This window comes from Tachyglossus aculeatus, chromosome 9 (assembly GCF_015852505.1).
Source record: "Tachyglossus aculeatus isolate mTacAcu1 chromosome 9, mTacAcu1.pri, whole genome shotgun sequence".
In the NCBI taxonomy this organism is placed as follows: Eukaryota; Metazoa; Chordata; class Mammalia; order Monotremata; family Tachyglossidae; genus Tachyglossus; species Tachyglossus aculeatus.
This window is the reverse complement of record NC_052074.1, coordinates 9,195,491-9,221,957: the sequence shown is the minus strand read 5'-3', so window position 1 is coordinate 9,221,957 and position 26,467 is coordinate 9,195,491. Positions and strand designations below refer to the sequence as shown.

General features: G+C 41.1%; 1 protein-coding gene across 1 annotated transcript in view; it reads left to right on the top strand.

The window, feature by feature from the left end:
• The window catches only part of USP34 (ubiquitin specific peptidase 34), a 196,897-nt gene that overhangs the window by 51,801 nt on the left and 118,629 nt on the right, over positions 1 to 26,467 (top strand). Inside the window, 4 exon segments of the mRNA XM_038751121.1 lie at positions 13,985 to 14,072; positions 20,487 to 20,907; positions 25,735 to 25,785; positions 25,962 to 26,111. Of these exon segments, the coding sequence (XP_038607049.1) occupies positions 13,985 to 14,072; positions 20,487 to 20,907; positions 25,735 to 25,785; positions 25,962 to 26,111 (710 nt within the window).

Here is a 26,467-nt window from a genome sequence, read left to right as displayed (position 1 = left end):
GCATTTTCTTCTGCTCCTCCTCCCCTCCCCATTATCCCTACTCCCTCCCACTGCTCTACCCCCCTCCCTGCAGTACTTGTGTACATATTTACATATTTATTATTCTATTTATTTTATAATATAGAATATTATATTATCTATATTATTATATAGAATATATAATTCTATTTTGAGAAGCAGCATGGCTCATTGTAAAGAGCACAGGCTTTGGAGTCAGAGGTCATAGGTTCAAATCCCAGCTCTGCCAGTTGTCAGCTGTGTGACTTTGGGCAAGTCACTTAACTTCTCTGTGCCTGTTACCTCATCTGTAAAATGGGGATTAAGACTGTGAGCCCCCCGTGGGACAACCTGATCACCTTGTAACCTCCCCAGCGCTTAGAACAGTGCTTTGCACATAGTAAGTGCTTAATAAATGCCATTGTTATTATTATTATTATTGATGCTTTTGATGCCTTTCTGCTTGTTTTGTTTGTCGTGTGTCTCCCCTCTTCTAGACTGTGAGCCCATTGTTGAGTAGGGATTGTCTCTATTTGATGCCGAATTGTATTTTCCAATGGCTTAGTACAGTGCTCTGCACACAGTAAGCGCTCAGTAAATACACTTGAATGAATGAATATTGTACCCTCCCAAACGTTTAATATAGTGTTCTGCACAAAGTATTCAATAAATACCATTGGTTGATTAAATGATAGTAGTAGTATGCTCATTATGGGCAGGGAATGTGTCTACTAATTCACTTCTCTCCCAAGCGCTTAGTACAGTGTTCTGTGCTTAGTAAACGCTCAATAAATGTGATTGATTTTTGTGAGCCCTCTGGATTCAGTGAACTGTAATAATCCCTTGGGAAATAAACTAAAAGTCAGAGAACTGACATGCCTACCCGCAAAGATCTTACATTTCAACAGGGGAGACAGACATAGAAAGCACATAAGTGGAAAGTGACCATTGTGTTTGGACAGTTTGGCGTGCTGGAATTAAATAATATTAATCATCATCATCATCATCAATCTTATTTATTGAGCACTTACTATGTGCAGAGCACTATATTAAGCGCTTGGGAAGTACAAGTTGGCAACACATACAGACAGTCCCTACCCAACAGTGGGCTCACAGTCTAAAAGGGGGAGACAGAGAACAAAACCAAACATACTAACCAAATAAAATAAATAGAATAGATATGTACAAGTAAAATAAATAAATAGAGTAATAAATATGTACAAACATATATACATATATACAGGTGCTGTGGGGAAGGGAAGGAGGTAAGATGGGGAGGATGGAGAGGGGTGGGGGGGGATGGATAATTATCACCATAATTATTATGGTGATATTTAAGACTTTACCGTGTGCCAAGCATTGTACTGAGTGCTGGGTTAGATAGAAGATAATCAAATTGGACACTGACCCTGTCCCACAAGGGGTTATAGTCAAAGGGAGAAGAAAAGTATTGATTCTCTCTTTTACAGATGAGGAAACTGAGACCCAGAGAATTGTGATTTGCTCAAGGATCCACATCAGACTAGTGGCAGTGGCCAGATTAGAACTCAGGTCTCCTGACTCTTGGGCCTGTCCTCCTTCCATCAGACCACACTTCTTCTTAGAGCAGTTTCTCAGGATCACTTTAGAAAATTTTCTGGACTTCCGAAAGAATTGGAAGCTACGGTGATCATTTGAAATTAATTATTTTATGAACTGTTTGAATTTTGTTCCTGGCAGCATTTATTCATATAGAAAAGCGCTCCAAGAACAAACCAAAAAAAGAAACTAAATCTTATTATGAAACAACTTTAATAATTGTTCTTGGCACATAGAAGCCGTGATTTTGTGAATATGGTATTATGGAATGAAAATGTTAACAAGTAGAGAGAAATAGTAGTGATTTATGGTGAGATGAGAAATGTTTAATATCAACATTTATTTGCATAACTTTGTCCTGTTCTGTTTGGTGATGGTCACGTGTTACAATGATATATTTGTTCTAGTTCTGCTGTCAGCAATGGGCAAACTGATATTCAAGGTAGATTGAATTACTAGGTAAATTTAAAGAACAGAAGGTGCTTTTTTCCTTAGTAAAAAAAAATCATGACGATCCAATTTGAATATGGTTAGATAATTATTTTCTCACATCCCTGCTTTAAAAAAAATGCAGCATCAAGATATAATTTGGGAGGAAAAATGAGGATGCATTCCCTTTTAAGATTAATGTCTCAGCATAGATTTTTTTTCCATTTTTCTCATTTTTTTTCAATGATTTAATCCATTTGTTTCAATGCAAGAATTAAAGTGATCATTGTGTACTGGAGCTCTGTAGCAGCAAATTGTTTGTATCCAAATGAATAATTGAAAAATTCTGAAAACTTAGGCTTATTTTAAGGAAAAAATGGGACACATAGTAAAATGTATTTTTTGAAGTTGTCTCAAACAGTGTTTTAAAATGATTTCATTTTTATTGCTTTAAGTAATCTTTAAGGTTAATTTACTTCAGAAATGAGGTCCTTTCGATGATTTTTTTTTCTGTTACAGTTTACAAAATAATTCCCCCCCCCCCCCCCCCTCAATTTTCCCGTGCTTCACATTTCATCTCCTTGCCTTTGCTGTACATTTGTTAGACTCTTGGCCCTTTGTCATTACTACTCAAAAACACAATGCAGAATCCATCTTCTTAGTTGGATAGCTTGCTTTGAATTGCGTTCAATCTGAGTACAGAGAAAGGTTTTTCCAAAAGCCTCAGGGAAGGTGAGGTGGAGGAGAAAGCATTTTTGGTGTGTTTGGGGGGAGAGTTGGTAATGACTGGAAGAGGACAGATGTTCACTTCCTCAATAGATTTTTCTGGGGTGATAATTGAGCTATTTTTCAGAGTGCTGGTTAGGGTCTAAAGAACCTACCTAGGAAGAATGGCTTGGCATGTATCAAGGCAGTGGTGTTTGGAAATCTGACTGAGGGGAAAGATTTAATTGAGTGTATTACTGTGCATAGACCCACACTTTTCGTTGTAATAATAATAATAATCATAATTATGGTATTTTTTAAGCACTGTGCCAAGCACTGTTTATAATAATAATAATAATAATGATGGCATTTATTAAGCGCTTACTATGTTCTAAGCACTGTTCTAAGCACTGCGGAGGTTACAAGGTGATCAGGTTGTCCCACGGGGGGCTCACAGTCTTAATCCCCATTTTAAAGATGAGGTAACTGAGGCACAGAGAAGTTAAGTGACTTGCCCAAAGTCACACAGCTGACAATTAACGGAGCCGGAATTTGAACACATGACTTCTTACTCCAAAGCCCGTGCTCTTTCCACTGAGCCACGCTGCTTCCTGTTCTAAGCGCTGGGGTAAATACAAGATAATCAGGTTGGACACAGCCCCTGTCCCACATGGGGCCCACAGTTGGTAATGTTTCAGATTTCATTTTCTCACCCTTGTATAATCGAGGTTGTATCTCTGGAGTGGCATGCTGGATTAAATTACTTGGGTTGTGAACTCCTCCCTGGTAAATAAGTGGTATTTATTGAGCATATACCATGTACAGAGCACTTCAGTAAGTCTGCTTGGGAGAATGCAATAAAATTAGTGGACATGATCCCTGCCCTCAAGGAGTTTAAAATTTGGTGGGGGAAAGACATTCATTAAAATGGATTACTTGTTGAAAGAAGCAATCAGTTTGAAAGCTATGTTCATAAAGTGCTGTTGTGGTTGTGAGTACACAAGTATTTACTAGATGCAGAAGTGTTGAAGTGGCAGTTGGAGATTACAAAGTGGAAGATGAGATTAATTAGGTAAGGTATTTTGGAGATAGGATTTTTAGAAGGGCCAGGAAGATGGGGAAAGCACGTGTCTGAATGGATTTCCCCCTCCCTTCACATCTGGCAAAAGAGGGAGGGTGAGCAAGATAGGGAGGGAGGGAGGAAAAGGGGTGGGGAGAGAGAGAGAGAAATAAGAACAATAGGTAGGTAAGCTTAAGAGGAGTGAAGTGTGTAAACTGGAGTGTAATGGGAGAAGAGTAAGGATAAGTAAAGGGGAGAGAGTGATGGAGTGCCTTAAAACTGAAAGTCAGGAGTTTCTGCTTGATGCAGTGAAGAATTGGCAACTATTGAAGGTTTTCGAGGAATAGGGTAACGTGAGCAGAACAGTATTTTAGAAAAATAAAAAGCAGTGTGGCCTAGTGGATAAAGCACATACCTGGGAGTCAGAGGACCCGGATTCTAATCCTACCTCCATCACCTGCCTGCTGTGTGACCTTGAGCAAGCCATTTTACCTCTCTGCCTCAGTTTCGTCATCTGCAAAATGGGGATTCAATACCCTGTTCTCCCTCCAGCTTAGACTGGGAGCCCCATGTGGGACACGGACTTTGTCTGACTTGATTAACTTGCATCCATCCTAGTGCTTAGAACAGTGCTTGACACATCAGTCAGTCATGTATTTTTCGAGTGCTTCTTGTGTGCAGAGCACTGTACTAAGCTCTTGGGAGAGTTCAATATAACAATAACCAGACACATTCCCTGCCCACATAATACGTGTGTAACAGATACGTTAAAAGAAACAGGCAGCAGAGTTAAGTGTGGACAGGAGAGGGGAAAGACTGGAGGAGCGAAACCAGCAAGGAGTCTGGATGTATTTGGGAAGTTGGGCTATAACAAGTGCCTGGACTAACCTTGTGGGAATTCGAATATAGAAGAAGGAGTGGATTCTGGAAGTGTTGTACAGGAAGAACTGACAGGATTTGGCAGCAGACTGAGTATAGGGATTGCAGACTGACTCCAGGGATCGTTGGTGGTGTTGCCAACTGTGATGCAAAATGAGGAGAGGATTTCGGAGGGAAGTTCAGTTTAGGACACAGAGCAGAGACGTGGAAATAGGGGAATGCCTCTGGGGCTGGGTTGTTGGCGGCCAAGGCATCACCTAGGGTATTTCCTGTGGTAATCAGTCCAAGGTACCCAGAGAAGCAGCGTGGCTCAGTGGAAAAGAGCACAGGCTTTGGAGTCATCATCATCATCATCAATCGTATTTATTGAGCGCTTACTATGTGCAGAGCACTGTAGTAAGCGCTTGGGAAGTACAAATTGGCAACACATAGAGACAGTCCCTACCCAACAGTGGGCTCACAGTCTAAAACAAAACCAAACATACTAACAAAATAAAATAAATAGAATAGACATGTACAAATAAAATAAATAAATAAATAGAGTGATAAATATGTACAAGCATATATACATATATACAGGTGCTGTGGGGAAGGGAAGGAGGTAAGATGGGGGGATGGAGAGGGGGACGAGGGGGAGAGGAAGGAAGGGGCTCAGTCTGGGAAGGCCTCCTGGAGGAGGTGAGCTCTCAGCAGGGCCTTGAAGGGAGGAAGAGAGCTAGCTTGGCGGATGGGCAGAGGGATTGGGGGCATTCCAGGCCCGGGGGACGACGTGGGCCGGGGGTCGATGGTGGGACAGGCGAGAGCGAGGTACGGTGAGGAGATTAGCGGCGGAGGAGCGGAGGGTGCGGGCTGGGCTGGAGAAGGAGAGAAGGGAGGTGAGGTAGGAGGGGGCGAGGTGTTGGATGGACAGCCTTGAAGCCCAGGGTGAGGAGTTTCTGCCTGATGCGCAGATTGATTGGTAGCCACTGGAGATTTTTGAGTCAGAGGTCATAGGTTCAAATCCTGACTCCACCAATTATCAGCTGTGTGACTTTAGGCAAGTCAGTTCACTTCTCTGTGCCTGTTACCTCATCTGTAAAATGGGGATGAAGACTGTGAGCCCCCCCGTGGGAAAACCTGATCAACTTGTAACCTCTCCAGTGCTTAGAACAGTGCTTTGCACATAGTAAGCTCTTAATAAATGCTATTATTATTATTATTATTATTATTATTATTAGCAGGCAACCTGAAAAATAATTAACTAGAGTGGGTGGCAAAGACCACAGCAACTACCTGCTATTACAGCCCAGCTTATGACTCTGCTGCAGTCTCTGTGGCCATAACTGGGTCCTGCACATAACCGTATAACCCTTGGTGTGCACTTGGTAACGTGCGGCACAATTGCCTTCCTTCTCCTGGTCACACTCCATTCCCCCGTAGAGACAAGCGTGTGATTTGTGCTGCAGAAACCATCACTACCCTCCCGTCATCTCACAAGCCTGTAACCTTGGCATTATCTTCCGCTCCTCTCATTCAACCCGCATATCATATTCAGTCTGTCACCAGATCTGGTCAGTTCTGCCTTCATCAGATTGCTAAAATTCACCATTTCACCGTTTCCTCTGCATCCAAACTGCTGCCATGCTGATCCAAGCACTTATCCTGTCCCACCTTAACTACTGCATCAGCCCTCTTGCCGCCCTCCCTGCTTTCTACCTGTTCGCACACCAGACCATACTTCGCACTGCCAGGATCATTGGAAAGAGCATGGGATTTAGAGTCAGAGGTCATGGGCTCAAATCCTGGCTCTACCAATTGTTAGCTATGTGAATAAGGCCCTGCTGAGAGCTCACCTCCTCCAGGAGGCCTTCCCAGACTGAGCCCCTTCCTTCCTCTCCCCCTCGTCACCCCTCCATCCCCCCCATCTTACCTCCTTCCCTTCCCCACAGCACCTGTATATATGTATATATGTCTGTACATATTTATTACTCTATTTATTTATTTTATTTGTACATATCTATTCTATTTATTTTATTTTGTTAGTATGTTTGGTTTTGTTTTAGACTGTGAGCCCACTGTTGGGTAGGGACTGTCTCTATATGTTGCCAATTTGTACTTCCCAAGCGCTTAGTACAGTGCTCTGTACATAGTAAGCGCTCAATAAATACGATTGATGATGATGATGATGAATTTGGGCCAGTCGCGTAACTTCTCTGTGCCTCAGTTACCTCATCTGTAAAATGGGGATTAAGACTGTGAGCCCCACCGTGGGGCAACCTGATCACCTTGTAACCTCCCCAGCAGTTAGAACAGTGCTTTGCACATAGTAAGCACTTAATAAATGCCATTATTATTATTATTATTATTAAAAGAAAAATTCAGTGTGCACATCTCCCCATTCAGGTGATAATAATAATGATGGCATTTATTAAGCGCTTACTATGTGCAAAGCACTGTTCTAAGCGCTGGGGAGGTTACAAGGTGATCAGATTGTCCCACGTGGGGCTCACAGTCTCAACCCCCCCCTTTACAGATGAGGTAACTGAGGCACAGAGAAGTTGTGACTTGCCCAAAGTCACACAGCTGACAAGTGGCGGAGCTGGGATTTGAACCCATGAACTCTGACTCCAAAGCCCGGGCTCTTTCCAGTAGTTGCCCATCCACCTCCATATCAAACAGAAACTCCTTAACATCATCAATCGTATTTATTGAGCGCTTACATCAGCTTTAAAGCACTCAATCAGCTCTCCCTCATCCTATTTTACCTTCCTGAGTTCCTTCCTACTGCAACACAGCCCACTCTTCGAACCTCAGACTTCAGCCTACTCACTGTACCTCAAACTCATCCTCAAGTCTCTCCACTTATCCCATGCCTGGGTTCTTTCTCTGGCTTGGAACTTCTCCCACCATTCTCCCCACCTTCAAAGCCTTGTTAAAATCACAGCTCCTTCAAGAAGTCTTCTCCAACTAGGCCCTCATTTCCCTTAATCCCTCTCCCTTCTGCGTTGCCTGTGCACTTGGATCTGTACCCTTTTACACACTTGAAATCCCCCCCACTGCACTTATGTACATAACTGTAAATTAATGTCTGCTTTTGCCTTCAATCAATAATATTTATTGAGCACTTAGGGTTTTGCAGGGAACGCTTGAACATGAAGCTGTGTGGGCAGGAAGCACTTTCGTAATTATACTCTGCAAAGTGCTTCATACAGTGCTCTGCACATAATAATCGCTCAGTAAATACTTGTGATAGATTGATTATCACTGTAAGCAATTGCTTTTTCCAGGTTCTTTGTTCTGAAATCTTAAAGATATAGCAAATACCAGATGACTTTTGGCTACAGTTTTTTTTATGTTAAGTGCTTACTGTGTGGCAGTCACTGTCCTAAGTGCTGGGTAGATATAAGATAATTGAGCTGGAGACAGTCCTTGTCCCACTAAGGCCTCACAGTCTTAATCCCCATTTACAGGTGAGTTAGTTGAGGTACAGATAAGTGAAGTGACTTGCCCAAGGTCACACAGCAGGCAGAAGCTGGGATTAGGACCCAAGTCCTCTGACTCCGAGGCCTGTGCTCTTTCTGCTAGGCCACATTTGCTTCTCACTTCTGCAGTTAAAGCTAAAATGCTGTATTACCATTATTAGTGCATTTCCCTCACTAATATCTCTTCGTAAATATCAGTGAAGAGATTAAAAAAATTCTATAACAATCTACCAGATTTAACAAGCCGCTCAACGGGGGAAATATCAGGTCACTGGTGGGTAGCAGTGACAAAACATGGAAAAGAGTTATGTGGTCATAAAGCTCAGGGAGTGTGCCAAATATCTGCTTGTATTCACGAATGCCATTTTCCAATTCGAAATAAGGAGAAAACCATCCTGGTTGCCCCCAATGTCATTTCATTGATTATATTGTTGAATGACTGAGGGGCTTCAAAGCTGTATCATCGCTGAATCATGCAAATTTGCAAGTTCTGGGCAAGCCATCGTCCTACATAATCCCAGTTCACACTAAAAATGTAATGAAAATCCACATCCATTCGAGATAGGTCAGTATCAAACTCCTGGAAAATGAAGATAGTCGTAAAGAGCTCTCAGATGGAGCGTCCCAGCAGCTTTTTTGGAAGAGGAACTCCAGCTGCAAGGGCAAGTGATGCATTGGTAACAATTATGCTAAGCCCTGGATAGAGTTGAATCAGATCAGACACATTTCTGAGAACGGACAATGTATCAGAGTCAGTTGACACGTCCCCCGTCCATGAGCTTACATTCTAGAGGTGGAGACGGACGTTAATATAAATAAATTATGGATCTGTGCATAAGTGCTGCAGGGCTGAGGGAGGGGTGAATAGAGAGTACAAGTGCCAGGACAATGCAGAAGGGAGTGGGAGAAGAGGAAATGAGGGCTTAGTTGGGGAAAGATGTGGTTTTCATAAGGCTTTGAAGCCGGGGAGAATGATGATCAGTTGGATATGAAGAGGGAGGGCGTTCCAGGCCTGAGGCGGGATAAAGGCGAGAAGTTGTCGGCCAGATAGACAAGATCAAGGTACAAAGAGTAGGTTGGCATTAGAGGAGGGAAAGATGCGAGTTGGGTTGTGGTAGGAAAGCAGAAAAGTGAGGTAATAATAATAATAATGGCATTTATTAAACGCTTACTATGTGTAAAGCACTGTTCTAAGCGCTGGAGGTGATCGAGTGCTTTAAAGCTCATGGTAAGGAGTTTCTTTTGGATGCGGAGGAGGATGAGCAGCCCGTGGAGGTTCTTGAGGAATACCTTTCTTAATTCTACTTGCAAGCAAGGAATAAAATGGGTGTTTAAGTGACTGCAGGCAGTTTTCCTCATTGGAATACTCTGGAAGCGTCCTAAGCCCATCTGAGGTCAGCATAATCACAATCTTCCTGAAGAGAAGTGAGAGAACTGACTGGGAATATTTATTGACTTAGCTCATAACTCTTGTTGCTGGTGAGGTCTGGATAGGCTGCGGAACGGTCTTGTTTAAGTATTTTATATGGCTATTCTGGAGTGTGCAAAAAGGGACCTAGAGTCTGTTGTTAAAATATCCTTCTGATCCTTTTGGAAACATTTCCTATTAACCAGGCTAATGAGCATCATTGGGCAATCAGCCTGCAGATGACTTAAGTTTTTTATGAGCCTGCTCCAAAGGAGAAGCCTGAACACAACCAAAAATATTGACAGCATGTACTATTGCTATCTACCAGTACGTCAATCGAATGATGTGTGGTAGAAAAGCGAATCAAATAAATGTGTACTTTGGAAGGTTTTCAGTTTGGTGACAATTTACAAAGCTCCCCCTCTATATTTGAATATAAGTATCGTAAGCATGCCCGCTTCTGAACGCTTTGAAAATCCACAGTGGTTAGGACCAGATAATAAATGGCTTTTGGAAGTTGGTGAGTTTTAAAAATTACCCACAGATTCTTTGTGTGTTCTTAGGAGAAGCTGACTTTCTGGGAAGTATCAGCAGTTCCACTATGGGCTAGCAAGATGCCTAGGGTTGTTTGTTATGTTTGTGCAGGTTTTAAAGTAGTGGCAGCTGCTCTGGTGGAAAGTGACTCCAGTGCCCAGAATTCATTCAGTTGTATTTCATTCAATTGTATTGAGCGCATACTGCACTGAATGGCTGCACTCGTTCTGGTCAAAGTTAGGTAAAGAGGAAAAGAGTCACATATAAAGTGGTAGGAGCTGCAAGTCCATTGAGTAGTGAAAGGGCAGTCTGGATTTTGGATTTTGCAGATGGCTAATTTGAATCCGAAAATTTTGATTCCATTTTACTATGTCATATGGATCTGTCTTGGAGACCCTAATACACCTTTTCCTGGATTCTGTCTGTGCAGTCATTCATCGATCCTTTTTGAGAAAAGAAGAAGGAAACTAGGAAGATGGTTTGTTGGAAACATAAGGGGAAGTTGCCTCATGTGGTGAGAGAATGCAGAGTTAGCAGAAATGGACATTAAGAAGATGTTAGAATGGAACAAACATTCTTCATCCCCAGTTGTAGTCCGTTTTTTCTTTTGAACTTGTTACCCATCCCCCACCTTTTCCCCTTAGTTATATATTTAATTACCTACTATATATAAAACTTTGTACTAGGCACATGTGAGATTTGAATAAAAGGACAAGGTCCCTTACAGACTAATCTCAATTCATGTACAAATCAATTTGGGAGGGACCATGATGACTACATTCTAGGTCATTTTTGTGTATAGACGAAGCTTAAATTAAAAGGGGTAGTGATGATAGAGTCTCTTGTTAGGAATGATGAACGAGCCTCCATTATGAGACCGAAAACCTGTGCAGAAGAATTGATTAGAGTGCACGCACCGTACCACTCACACCATCCCTGCATGTCTCTTTTCCCCGACTCCATCTCCCTTCTGGGTCGTGTCTGCACATGGACTGTACCTTTAGGCACTTGATATTCACCCTGCCCTCAGCCCCATGGCACTTATTTTAACGTCTGTCTTTCCCTCTGGACTGGAAAGCTCATTGTGGGCAGGGAATTTGTCTACCAACTCAGTTGTATTCAGTCATTCATTCAGTCGTATTTATTGAGTACTTACTGTGTGCAGAGCACTGTACTAAGCGCCTGGGAAGTACAAGTTGGCAACATCTAAAGACGGTCCCTACCCAACAGTGGGCTCACAGTGTAGAAGGGGGAGACAGAGAACAAAACTTGGGGGAGTTGTACCCCTTCAAGTGCTTAGTATAGTGCTCTGCACCTAGTAATGATAATGGCATTTGTTAAGCACTTACTATGTGCAAAGCACTGTTCTAAGCGCTGGGGGGGATACAAGGTGATCAGGTTGTCCCACGTGGGGCTCACAGTCTTAATCCACCTTTTACAGATGAGGGAACTGAGGCTCCGAGAAGTTAAGTGACTTGCCCAAGGTCACACAGCAGACGTGGCGGAGTGGGATTCGAACCCATGACCTCTGGCTCCAAAGCCCATGCTCTTTTCCACTGAGCCACGCTGCTAGTAAGCGCTGCTAGTAAGCGCTCAGTAAATGCTACTGATTGATTACCAGCCATGTTCCTGCTGGGGCACCAGAGCATAGTGAGCAAGTTCATTTATTCAGTTCAGTCCCATTTATTGAGCGCTTACTGGGCGCAAAACACTGTACTAAGAGCTTGGGAGAGTACAGTATAAGGCACATTCCTGCTCACGGTCTAGAGGGGGAGACAGACATTAAAATAAATAAATAAATTACAGGTATCTACAGCTATCAAAATAAATAAATAAATATCTACAGCTATAATAATGATGGTATTTGTTAAGCGCTTACTATATGCAATGCACTGTTCTAAGCACTGATATAAGTAAGCTATAAGTAAGCAGACTGGGGGGCAGCGTGGATAGTAGCCTGTTGTTGGTTCAGTGGAAAGAAGCTGTGCTGTGGGAGTCAGGAAACCTTGGCTCTAGTTGTGGTTCTGCCCGCCTGGGGCTCTGCCATCCGTGGAGAAGGTTGCTGACCGAAGGCCCACCCTCAAGGTAGACGGGCCCAAAGGAAGTCCCAAAAAAGAGCTGGCCAGCTTGAAGGGCAAAGACTGCACTGGTTCCCGAGGCGACCGTCTTCTAACCTTTCCAGGTTGTGGCACTGGCACTGAGCTGCGCTCACTTGGGCCAAGGTGGTCCTGCATGTAATAAGCCAGCACTTGCAATATGCACCGAAAGGTACTAGGCAAGTATCAAGCTGAATAGCGTGAGAAGACCCCATAGAAGGTGATGGCTACTCCTATTCAATACGATGGTCCAATTTCCTGTGAGTTAAAAGTTGGTTTATGCAGTGAGAGTCATTACCGCAGGATATTTTTGAGTTGACAGAAGCTCGGATATTAAAACGAAGAGATTAAAAAGAATTTCGGTCTTTAAAAGCATCTCTAGACTGTTTTATGAAAAGTTCTGTGATTAAAACTTGAGGGGAGCAAAGTACTCTTCACAAGGAATTAGCATTTGGAGTGGGGCTCAAATTTTTCAGACCACCAGATTATAGTACTGAAGCAGTCATTTAATGGACTCTGTATTAGTCTATAGAGTATTAATCCTCTTCCCAATGAATAATTTATTTCTGGGATGTAACCTGTCCACCTGATGGGATTTAACCCGATGAGATTGAAAAGATAATGGTCAGACCTTGTTTCTTTTTCTGCTGATAACATTTCTAGTTGTCCTGTGGTTTTCTTTGGAAATCCCCAAATTTAATTATTTGTGTTTATAAGCATTGCTGTACATTATGTTGTTTCTCCTTTTGTGAAATACTCGTAGTAATAGAATTTATTACACACCTTTTTGCAAAACACTGCTGTTTCCATTTTTGTCTCAGGTAGCTTCTAACAGTGTAGAAGAAAAGCAAGAATTTGTTTTTGTTTTGGGCTTGAAGGAATATTTCTTTCATGATCTTGTATGTAGTGGATAATGCATTGATAGCTAACACTACTTTAATCATTTATCATTGTAGGTAAGTTCTAAAAGTATTTGGTATTTTTATCAAAGTGATTAATTCCAAATGCAAGCATTTGATATTATTTTTGTATTATGATTATAGTATTTTATTTTCCCTGGCAATATATACTACAGTTTAGGCAAAGTGGATATTTACTTAGGCCTTATTCAGCTAGGGGAGTGTCTTCTAAATTCTCCTTCTCTTCTCTTAGCTCTACTACTTTCCTGTCCCTAAGAGCCTTAGCACGTGGAGCTTTTGTGGTGGCCCCTTCCCTTTTAAAGATGCATAGTGAAGCAAGTTTCCTGAGGGCAAAGTTGAGCACATATAGCTGCTTAAAACCAAAAATAGACCTTGTACAGTTTAGGAACGTTTTAACTGAACCATTGGATGGTGCCAATTCAAATTATTTTCCGGTATTACATCATGGAGAAAAAGGCATCCCTTTATTTCCCCCTCCCTTGAAGAGTTCACTTAAGTAGAAATTTAGAATGAACTTTTGGTTCAGGTGTTGGGTTTATAGTGCATTTTCATCTCATTTGGTCATTTTTACTAGGTGGTGGTCAGTGTCTGCAGCAGATTCTCCAATTTTTCTCACTTGCAGCCAGTCAAGCCTTGAGTGGCCATTAGCAGAAATGCCATCAATAGTAGAACTCTGCACCCCCCCAGCCCATCCTCCAGATAGAATTATATTTTCTTTCCAAGGCGTCCAAATCCTAGCATTTTAACCAATTGTGGTTGTCCTGAGATATTTCCTAGACCCACTCTTTTTGTGTTCATGAAAATAAATAATGTTTGAGGGTCTGTTTATTCTTCATCTTAGATGGCTTTTATTTTGGCAGCAGGCATAATTTATGTCCTTCAAATGTTTGTTTTTTTCTTTCTCCTTTCATTTTCAGTATCAGACATTGAAAGTGGTGATGGACTGCAGCTCAGAAAGGAACATACTCTCAAGATATTTGCTTATATCAACTCCTGGACGCAAAGGTAGGTATAACCACTCGAAGTGCTGGTATTTTATAGAAATTGCATTTGACTGCTAGCTTTTTGATCACCTCTCTCTTTTTTCTCTCATTTTTGGCCATTTTTAACTTTTTGGGTTTATACACTGCAGTTAAATCCATTTCCTTTTCTCTGTGCCCTTGAAGAGACCTTGTAAGAGTGGAGCAGCATGTGGGAGAATTAATTTTTGTCATTTTGTGTTCGGTATGGTGAATACAAAAATGGGAAAATTATATATCTTTTTTTTCATGTGATGGTCAGATGCACTTAGAGAAAAAAGTAAAATGGGAATTTGGCCCTCTGACAATTGTAGGCACAAATGATTGCATACGTGAGCTGCTGAGGTCAGGGAAAGTGGTGCTGGAAAATGCTTGTAAAGAAATAAAAACTGCTCAGTGGGTAGAGAATGTAAGAAAGTGAGAATTTGCGACACATCCAACCCCAAAGTGAATGTTGTTAAAGCCAATTTAGATAATGGGATAGCTTTAAATAAAGGGTATTGAATTAATATGTAATTAAAGCCATTGTTTTTCGGGAAAAAGCCTGCTGAAAAACTGTTGTGCTAAGAAGCAGGAGTGTAAAGTGAGGGAAAATATACTCCATTCAATTTCCAGTGAGAATACTATCGACCCAGAGAACATTCTTGTCACATTTGTGACTGAAGTTTAGGCTGCTGGGATTATTTTTTAGTGAAATACCTTGGAAATAAGGAAACTTCTGAAAGCAAGAATTTGATTTTTGAAAAGAATCAGCTTTCTATCATGAAATGGGACACAGTGTCTTTGACTTTATCCCCCACAGAAGCAGGCTCTTCTTGGTGCTAGGGGCTTAACATAATAGTAAGTCACAAATCACAGCAAATGTATTTAATAATTTGGGTATTTCACACATGAAGCACTAAAGATATACGTAGGGAAAGAAAGGAATATAAAACTTTTATGACTTCATGTAATGAAGTTTCTGAGTTAACGGGGGAAAAAAAGACACTGCCTCTGGATAAAATCCCATGGTATGTTCACACCCTGCTAAGTGTATGTATAGTTCTAGTCACATCATTTTAAGGAAGAAAACAGTAGATTTTGAGAAGGCAAAGGCACAGTGAAGGTCAACTAAGTACATCAAGAAAATGGAACAGTTCCTGTATAAAAGTACATATCAAAGTCAGAAAAGAATAATTTTCTTCAGTGTGGAGAGATGAAGCCTGAGAGGACATGATTGAGGTTTACAAAATCATGATGTGTAGCTACAACCAACATGTCACTATTTTTTTTTTTTTTTGGTGGTAGAGTAGCTGTTCTTACCTCCCCTCTTTGAGCAGAGACGGTTCTCCTCAGAACCTAAGTTAGTGCTTCAAAATAAGGCAGATAATTCAAGGTATAATTCAGTTGTGTATATTGTAATTAAATCCCCCCCCCACACACAATTGTCTTGGTTTCAGAAAAATGTAGTAGCATTCATTTAGTGTGTTCCCCATCTTACTGTGGTGTGTTGTACTAGGTACTTGGGAAATACAGAATAATGAAATGACATGTCCCTGGCCCACAAGCTAATACTCTAAAGTGGAGACAAACATGAGAATATTTACAGCTAGAGTTGTCAAAATAAATTAAGGCATTATACACATGAGCTCTAAGGAGGGTATAAATAAGCTCGGAAGTGCTAGTTGACTAAAGGAATGCCAGGAAATAAATTAGGGAAGGCTTGTTGTAGGCTGTGGGATTTTAGCCGGGGGGTTTGAATTGGGGGAGAGTTGTTAATGGTCTAATGTGAGAATAGAGGAAGTTCCAAGCTGTGAGTGTGCCCAAGCTGTGAGTGTGCCCGAGGGGACAGAGGTGGGAGAATCAAGAGTAGGGTACAGCTCCAAGGTTGACTAGTTGCCAGTGAAGGAGTGAAGGTGACAGGTGGAGAAATAGCAATCAATCAATCAATCGTATTTATTGAGCACTTACTATGTGCAGAGCACTGTACTAAGCGCTTGGGAAGTACAAATTGGCAACACATAGAGACAGTCCCTACCCAACAGTGGGCTCACAGTCTAAAAGGGGGAGACAGAGAACAGAACCAAACATACCAACAAAATTAAATAAATAGGATAGAATTGTACAGGTTAAATAAATAAATAAGTAAATAAGCAAATAGAGTAATAAATATGTACAACCATATATACATATATACAGGTGCTGTGGGGAAGGGAAGGAGGTAAGATGGGGGGATGGAGAGGGGGACGAGGGGGAGAGGAAGGAAGGGGAAATAGCAGGTGAAGAGAGCAGGTAGGTAAGGTGGAGGCCAGATGCTGGAAAGCCTTGAAGCCAGTACTGAAGAGTTTTTGTTTAATGTGGAGACAGAAGGAGCTGGTGGAAGTTTGTGAGGAGAGATGTGGGCTGAGAAGATGTGGGCTGGAGAAGACACAGTGAGGTTTTTTTTGGGGGGTGGGGGATGTATTTGGGTATGAGCGAATACTATGCACCAAGCACCATGATAAGCACTGGGGTAGATGCATGCTAATCAAGTTGGACACAGTCCGTGTCCCACAGATGGCTCACAGTCATAATCCCCATGAGCTAACTGAGGCACAGAGAAGGTAAATGACTTGCTCAGGGTCACACGGCAGACAAGTAGCAGAGCAGGGTTTAGAGCTCAGATCTTTCTGACTCCCAGTGCTCTGTCCACACTGCTTCTCAAATTGAAAGCTTGTCTGATGCCTATAGTAAATTTAAAATTAAGACCTGGGAAAGTACAGTCAGGGTGTTGCAGATGCTCTTAGCTGGAGAAGACACAGTGAGGTTTTTTTGGGGGGGCGGGGAATGTATTTGGGTATAAGCGAATACTATGCGCCAAGCACCGTGATAAGCGCTGGGGTAGATGCATGCTAATCAAGTTGGACACAGTCCGTGTCCCACAGATGGCTCACAGTCATAATCCCCATGAGCTAACTGAGGCACAGAGAAGGTAAATGACTTGCTCAGGGTCACATGGCAGACAAGTAGCAGAACAGGGTTTAGAGCTCAGATCTTTCTGACTCCCAGTGCTCTGTCCACACTGCTTCTCAAATTGAAAGCTTGTCTGATGCCTATAGTAAATTTAAAATTAAGACCTGGGAAAGTACAGTCAGGGTGTTGCAGATGCTCTTAGCTGGAGAAGACACAGTGAGGTTTTTTTGGGGGGGCGGGGAATGTATTTGGGTATAAGCGAATACTATGCGCCAAGCACCGTGATAAGCGCTGGGGTAGATGCAAGCTAATCAAGTTGGACACAGTCCATGTCCCACAGATGGCTCACAGTCATAATCCCCATGAGCTAACTGAGGCACAGAGAAGGTAAATGACTTGCTCAGGGTCACACGGCAGACAAGTAGCAGAACAGGGTTTAGAGCTCAGATCTTTCTGACTCCCAGTGCTCTGTCCACACTGCTTCTCAAATTGAAAGCTTGTCTGATGCCTATAGTAAATTTAAAATTAAAACCTGGGAAAGTACAGTCAGGGTGTTGCAGATGCTCTTAGCTCCACCATATTTCTAGGAAGCATCAAATATGAAATTTTCTACCTCACTGATGATCATATCTGCTTTCAGAAGAAACCCATTAAGAACACATAAAAAATTTCAGGCATAGAAACAAAAATTGCATTATTTTGTCATGCCTAAATTAAGATGAAATCATTGAAAGCATATTAGCAAGCAGTCGCTCATTACGGTGGCTTTCCCCTCAAAGGTCAGTCAGTCAATCAGTGGTATTTACTTAGCCTTTATTGTATGCAGAGCAGTGTTCTGAGCGCTTGGGAGAGTGTAGTACAACAGAGTTGGTAGACATGCTCCTTGCCCACAGGGAGTTTGCAGTCCAGAGGTTGGCCTGTTAGGGCGCAGTGTAAATCGTGCTCAGAGTAGGTAACCAAACACTTTCTCCATAATGCCAGTCAGAAAGACCCTGGTTCAAATCCTAGTTTCTCTTGCCTGTTGTGTGAACTTGGGCAACTAACTTAACTTCTGTGCCTCAGTTATCTCACCTGTAAAGTGAGGATTAATAAGGTGAGCCCCATGTGAGATATGGACTGTTTCCAGCCTGATAAGCTCGTATCTGCCCAATCAATCAATCAATCGTATTTATTGAGCGCTTACTATGTGCAGAGCACTGTACTAAGCGCTTGGGAACCACTTAGTACAGTGCCTGGCATATAGTAAGCGCTTCGCAAATGCTATTTTGTTTTTAAAGTTAATTGCTCCCTTGTCACCTGCCCTTAATTCTGTGGTTACTGCTAGAGGAAAGAGAGACCGTCTCTACATGTTGCCAACTTGTACTTCCCAAGCGCTTAGTACAGTGCTCTGCACACAGTAAGCGCCCAATAAATACGATTGAATGAATGAAAAAGTCCTATAAAGCAATACTGAAGGAACAGAAAGCATGTAGCGGAGAAGTAGCATGGCATAGTGGATAGAGCACAAGCCTGGGCGTCAGGTCATGGGTTCTAATCTCCACTCTGCCACGTATCTGCTGGGTGACCTTGAGCAAGTCGCTTCAATTCTCTGAGCCTCAGTTCCCTCATCTGGAAAAGGGGGATTGAGACTGTGAGCCCCATGTGGGATAGGGACTGTGTCCAACCCGATTTGCTTGGCTCCACCCCAGTGCTTAGTACAGTGCCTGGCACATAGTAAGCGTTTAACAAATGCCATAATATTATTATTATTAGGTACAGGAGGCAGTGGCTAGTGAGTGGAAGGCAGTCTGCAACAAGTCAAAACTCCCCTGTGCTGGGCAGCAGCAGCATGGGAGAGAGTCAAGGACAGAGACTTGAGTTTACTGCGCGGAAAGAGGCGATGGTAAACCACTTCCAGATTTTTACCAAGAAAACTATGGATGCACCACCAGAACGATTGCAGATGTAGGTGGGGCGTTCTGGGCGAGTTGGGTAGGGACTGTCTCTATATGTTGCCAATTTGTACTTCCCAAGCGCTTAGTACAGTGCTCTGCACATAGTAAGCGCTCAATAAATAACGATTGATGATGATGACGATGGCGTCGCTATGGGTTGGAGACAACTCGACAGCGTAAGTCATGACATGACTGGGCAGTTAGCATGTTTGCAGGTCATCTGCTCGTAGAGGTCACTGCCCAGTCCAAAATGGACTTCTGTGGACTTGTTTGCTACCAGTAGCAGCTCTTCCTAGAAGCATATTTTAGAAGAGTAACACACTGACTAGTTCTTCTTTAAAGGGAATAGTAGTAATAGTACTTATTAAGTGTTTACTGTGCCCACGTCCTCCTTCTGGCCTGGAATACCCTCCCCTTTCATATCTGACAGACCACCACTCTTCCCTTTCATTCATTCATTCATTCAATCGTATTTATCGAGCGCTTAGTGTGTGCAGAGCACTGTACTAAGCACTTGGGAAGTACAAGTTGGCAACATATAGAGACGGTCCCTACCCAACAGCGGGCTCACAGTCTAGAAGGGGAAGACAGACAACACAACAAAACATATTAACAAAATAAAATAAATAGAATAGTTAATATGTACAAGTAAAATAGAGTTGCCTTGTGTGCCGGGAGGGAATATTTGACTCAGAATTTCCTGAATGGAAGCATTTGAATCTGCCCATTAATTGGGGTGCTCTACTCTGTGTGAGGCACTCATCTCCTATCTGGCTAATATGCTGCTGTGGTTTCTTTTTTTCCAAGCAATTCCTGGTTAGCTAAAGGAGACATTAGTTGTGATCTTAGGAATGATTGGGTGCCAGATTCCTTCGTGGCAATCAATCAATCATATTTATTGAGCTATTACTGTGCGCAGAGCACTGTACTAAGCGCTTGGCAGAGCACAACATAATATAACAGTCACATTACTTCCCTCAATAAGCTTGCAATGTGGAACAGAGCTTACAGTCTAGAAGGGGCTTACTAATGAAGACAACAGTTCCCTTGGCCTTTGCCTATTTAAATACCCACGTTTGGGGCATTTGTATATTTAGCCATTATTCCTGGGTACTGCAGTGTTGCCTGTGCTAAGCTTGCAGTGCTAAGCGCTTAGTACAGTGCTCTGCACACAGTAAGTGCTCAATAAATACGATTGATTGATTGATTGCCTAATAATGGAAGAGCAGGCTACAGACAGTTGTCTTTCGTTTTCTTATTGGTAGATTCTCACCCTTTCCATTGTTGTCTTTTGTTGATGTAATTCATATTCAGCCCTTTTGAAATGCTGTAGTCCCTGAGTATGCTGCTTAGGAAGCATTTATAAGTAGTTTTAGGTTTTTTAACTGCTTTGTATTTCTGAAGCATAATGCCAAAAAGGCATAAGGGAACACCAATGGATTTTTTTTAAGCATTCCTTCATTGTGGTATTATCGAATAATAATCTGTGAGCATTCAAGAAAATTGATTTTTTTTTCTTTTTCTTTCTTTTCCAGACAATGTCTGTGCTGCTTCAAGGAATATAAGCACTTGGAAATTTTTAACCAAGTAGTATGTGCGCTTATTAACTTAGTGATTGCCCAAGTTCAAGCGCTTCGGGACCAGCTTTGTAAACATTGCACTATTAGCATAGATTCAACATGGCAAGATCAGAGTAATCAAGCTGATGGGCCACTGAATGTAGAAAGAGAGTCTCATGAAGAAGAAAATACTGAAAGACAAAAATCAGTAGAGAAAAAAATAGACTCTTCAAGAATTTGTAGTCTGACGGAAGAGGAATCTACGAAGAGTTCTGATCCTTTTATCTTATGGAATACTGATGAGAAGGAAAAACTCTTGTTATGTGTGGCAAAAATCTTTCAGATTCAGTTTCCCTTATATACTGCATACAAGCATAACACACATCCGACGATAGAGGTATCTGTAATCTAAATATATTTTTTTTTTGGAGGGGAAAGAAGCTTTCAAATATGGGACTGCTACTTGAGTATAAATAGCAAATAACATATGTGAATAAGTGATGAGTATTCTTCCTGTAGAAACTCTTCATCTTATTACCTGTTGTGCTCCATGTCCAGTGAAGACTCAACAAGAAAAAATGGTCTAAAGTTAAAAGCATGAAAGATTTCAGTTGTACTTAAGGGAGAACTTGACTATCAAGGAGATGAAACACTGTCATATGTGACCAGTGGAGGTTGAAAAGCTTATTTTATCCTTAAAGTTGTCCAAATTGGAGACGGCCTGCTTTATAGTGTGAGGCAAGAGTGTGTGGGAGTCTGTTGGATTCACTTTTCACTTAGTGCCTTGATTCTACCTGTTCCCCAGGAAAGAAAGTGGAGTGGAAGATAGGTGAAATGTAGGGAGGAAGATGGCAGTAATAATAAAGACCATCAGTACATTGCCTTGACTCCTTACCATTCAGCAGAAACCCTGGCTTTTCAGTTGGCATGGGTTTTTCCTTAACCACTACAACATCCACAGTCTTTTCCCAGGCCATTCCTCAGCTTCCCAGGGATTCTTGTCTTCAGGCAGAAAAATCTTAAAGTCTAGGTGACTATTGCCAAAATCAACAATGGAATTTTTCATGCCCACGTATTTCCCAAGGTTCTGATTTTGGCGTCGATGTTGGGAGCAAGTGATTTTGGATGCAAAATTTGTACTCTGATGCATACTCATTTTAAAGGCCCTTTATAGAATCAGGACCATTAATGCTGTGATTATCTAGCTGGATGTATACTTTGAATGCCTCAGCTGGGACCTGGATTAAGATAGCAGGGTATGAAGACCCTTGGCCAGTAGTGGTGGTGTGGGGCAGGGGGCTGTAGTCACTTGGTGTAGTCCTCTGTATGGACAACCACTTCTGAGAAACACTTGGTGATATTTGTTGAGTGCGTATCATGTGTCCAGCACTGTTCCAGAGGGCTATACTAGTGGCCCGCTGTCTTCCCAAAGTTTCCTGGGAAATGTAGTTCAAAATGTAGTCCATGTCCCATTCTCAGCCAAAAAACATAGGTATCACTCCCCATCAAGTCCTACAATCTCCCTGCTATTGCTTAGCCTGAAACAGCCAGCAACAGATTGAAAATCAACTCTCTGTTGGGTGTTATCTCTCTTTTCCAAGTGGAGGTAGCTAATAACCTTATGGGTAAAGGATATTTTCCCATCCTTGGGTATGTGTAATTTTTGAAGCAGTCTTTTGTGATTAGCTGGAAGTTGCAAATCCAGTGTGCTTATCTATATTTCAGGTCATCTTGTGGCAATGGCAGGGCTGAAAAATGTTTTTTTTAATTTTTTTTCCTGAATTTGTTCTTCGTATTTCAGTACAATGCAACCTCTATTTCAATAGCCTAAGAAGCCTCCTTGTGAAGTTTCTAACCATAACATGAGCACTTTATTGAATCTTCCAGAAAAACTCTTAAGTTTTAATGGACCCTTTCTCTCCCTCCAGTCAAAAGAGTGAAAGATTTTATTTCTGCGAAGAGACAAAGATTAATCCGAATAAGGTCTTGGGGACATTTGGATAGTGTTTCATGACCTTCCCCGGAGTAGCAGTGGGCCAGTCCAGTGTTGGCTATTAAAATTTCCCTCCAAGTTTCTGCAAGGCATACATGGCATTCTTCAAAGTTAATTCATTGTGGTCCTAACCATAAAAGTAGAATCAGACTTTTAGCCAATCCTCATTTTTGCTTCTAAAATTAATCAGTTCACCTTGGGCTATTTGGACATCAATAACGGAAAAGTTAGGTAGTTCTCATGGCATAGTTTCCTCCACATCCTTACTTAGAGGTAAATTGTTTTGGCTGATCATTTTTGCTTTTATTACCAGGTAAGTCATTACAGTACTTAGTAAATTAACATTTCAACTTCGAAAGGATAAAATTTTGTTTTTACTACCTCTTACATTCTTTTTTAATGGTGAACACATCTAAGCCATATCACTCCTAGATGGAAGTAGGTCTCCTGTTCTACTAGGTTGAAGTCTCAAGTGGCCTAATCAAACTCCATGTGGTCAGTTTCCTTTCATTGCTGTGTCCCTTAGTTTCTTCTTTTTTGTCTAGAAAATTTTTAATTTTACAAGCTGTGATAAGGCATTCCATTCTTGTTGCACTGCTTTTGTGGCCTTGGGTGATGGAAAAATCTCTTAGCCCTCTCAGAACGTAGTTCAGCCCTGAAATTATGCCCAGAGGTTGTGTCTTAGAATATCTTTCCAAATTTGCTATTCCATTATTCTATTTCCAGCAAAGAAAGCAAACCAAGCATTTGTAAACTAAAGTTTTAGGGGCGGGAGAAGAGGAAGACCTTGCTTTCCAAGAAAGAACCCTTGTCAAGTACAAAATGCTTTTTCTAAATTCTCCCACCAGCCATTTAAGAAACAGAAAATTCATGCTTGAAAATCACTTTAATATATCATTTAATCAATAGCGCTTATTGAGCATCTACTGTGTTCAGAGCATCAAGTGCTTGGGAGATTCCAATAGAGAAAGAATAAATGATTCTACATGGAGTTTACAGTCTAGTGAAGGGAAAATGACACAGCATAATTTACAGGTAGGAGATAGTGATGATTATGTAATGTATGTAAATCGATGTGTACAAAAATGCTATGTTCTGTTGTGACTACATAAGTGCCGAATGGTGCAGAAATGCTGAGATGATACTTGGGAGGATATGACTCCGGGAAAATTAATCGGGGCAAGCCTCCTGGAGGAGCTGTCCTCAATTTATGTAGACATAAAGTAGGACTTTTTAAAAATGGTACAACTGAACGCACACAGAAGTACTTTAGTTGGTTAGGACTTCGATTAATAGAACTGAATTCTCTCTTTCCAGAACAAGTGTAGCTTTCATCAGTTGGTCCATAGTATCTACTGAATGCCTACTGTGTAGTGAGTCCAACCGATTTATTCTGTCCACCCCAGTGCTTAGTACAGCGCCCGGCACATAGTAAGCATTTAACAAATACCATAATTAATATTATTACAGAGAATTGTTCTAAGAGTATAGTAGAAGTAGTAGACAGGATCCCTCCCCCAAAGGAGTTTATAGTCTCGATTTCAGGGAAAATGAGGCTTTGCCCACTTATTACACCTCTTGTTCCAAAGGCAAAAAAGGAGAAAATTGAGTAGCAGAAATAGGCAGTGCCCAAAAAGTTTTCATTGGACTCCAGAAGAAATAATTAGGCAAACAGGACTCAACAAAACACTCTTTATTTGTATGTGTCAGTGAAATATTTGGAGTGGATAATCCAGTTTGTAATATGCAGTAGCGGTGGGGGATGAAGATGTCACGAGTTGTGATATTAAGCACGCATCTAGGCCAAAGAGGGCTCATAAATGCAAGACTCTGCCAACACCATATTTAAGAGTTAGTTGGAAAAGCTTTGCAAAATGCTGGGCACAATGTTAGCATCTCCATTAATACAATGGAAGGTCTACTTGAAAAATTTTTGAGCCCTCATTTTCCCCTATTTGCCCTCCCTTCTGCACTTGGATCTGTTTCTTTTAAGCACTCAACATTCATCCTACCATCAGCCCGCAGAACTTATGTACACATCCTGGTACAATGCCATTTATTTCCCCTATCTGGAATTTATTTAAATGTCTGCCGCCCCCTCTAGACTGTAAGCTCTTTGTGGACAAGGATTGTGGCTACATCTCTGTAGTATCGTTCTCTCCCAAGCACTTTGTACAGTGCTCTCTGCACACAGTAAGCACTCAAATACATTGATAACAGTTCTGTTTTGTTTGAATATACCAGCTTACTTGGCTAGCTTGTTCATAGAAAAACTCATAACTTCAGTTCCCAACCTTAAATTCCTATGTTATTTGAAAATGGAATATTTGTGCGTAATTAGGTTCAGTAATTCTTTTAGTAATCTATACTTATTCGTTCATCCTGTTTACTGTCGTCTCGTCTTTTAAACTTCTAGAGGATGACAGGTAGGTGGATTTATCTTCTCAGGTCCTGATGCAGACTAATCCCCAGATAATTGGTATCTTCAGGTGTTTTGGTTAATTGGCATTACTTCTTCTTTGGCTACCTTGAGAAATTTTTTGGGGAAGGGGAGAAGGGAAAGCCAGCTCTATGGTCTGGACTGGTTACATAACAATGAGAAGCGATTGACAATTAGGAGGTTTTTTGTTTGTTAAAAAACCTGCAAGTTATTCAACCATATAATGTGTAGTCAGGTGTTAGTCATGTTCCCAATAACTAACTGATTTTGTTCTTAAGTACATCATGTAGTTTTGCATTTTGACTGAAATATAGTAGGTAAGACATTGATTTTTTCATTAATCATTGCTTTTATTTGTGATATAACCATTTTTAGGCCTTCATCTAGAAAAGTCAAAAAATAAAACAAAAAGATTATCTTGAAAGGACTGATTTTTTTTAGTATAGAACAGTGCACATGATGTGAATTTTTTTGGATCATTCTCAATGTCTGGAAAAGTTTCTCTATACATTTATCTGAAATCTTTGGACATGGACAGAAAAGTTCTTAGAAAAAATGAAGGTTATGAAAAGTTACTGTTAATTATTGTCACTGTGGTTCTTGGATTATTTGCATTTATAGTTTTATGTAGATTGAAGCAGTGTCATATTTAAAAATACTAAATCACATTGTTCAAACTGGTGTTTTAAATGCTAGAGTTCTGTGAGATTAATGTTTTTGGAAGGAACATGGTTCACTCCTTGCTACTAGCTTTAAACCCAGGTGAACTAATTTTCTTTCTTTTTTGTCAGGATATTTCCGCCCAAGAAAGCAATATATTAGGGGCATTCTGTGATATGAATGTAAGTAGTATGATTTTTTTATTTTATGATTACGAAAGCATTTGAGTGTCTGCCATATTTGATCCTTCACTAATTTATACTGAACAGTTAAATTAGGAAATGCTCTCAAAATTTTAATGGTATCAATAGTCACTTTGATGCAATAAAAACCAATTTCCTCCTTTTGGTTTCCACAGGATGTAGAAGTACCATTGCACTTGCTTCGTTATGTTTGTCTGTTTTGTGGAAAAAATGGCCTTTCCCTCATGAAGGATTGTTTTGAATATGGATCCCCTGAAACTTTGCCGTTTCTTATAGCACATGCGTTTATTACAGTTGTATCTAATGTAAGTATTCAGAATTGTTTTGGACTTGGTCACAGATTCAAGTACAGTCAATTACAGAAATTTATGGTATCAAATTTGATGTTAAAAAGATTTACACTCCTGTTAGAGAGAAACGCCATCTAGGTATATTCAATTTTCTTAAAATGTAGGTTTTGATGAACCTTGGGCTAAGGGAAACTTGTGCCCTTGCAACTCTAAATTCAGTTCTTACTGGGCAAGTCAACTTGGAAGTTGTAATGTTTATCAGGCTTGGATAAGCAGTTTTGGAAAACAGATTGTGAGAGTCTTCCTAAAATGTGGTTATATCTTTCCAGACAACTCTTTACGAAGGGCTGATTAAAGCTCTCGGTCACTGT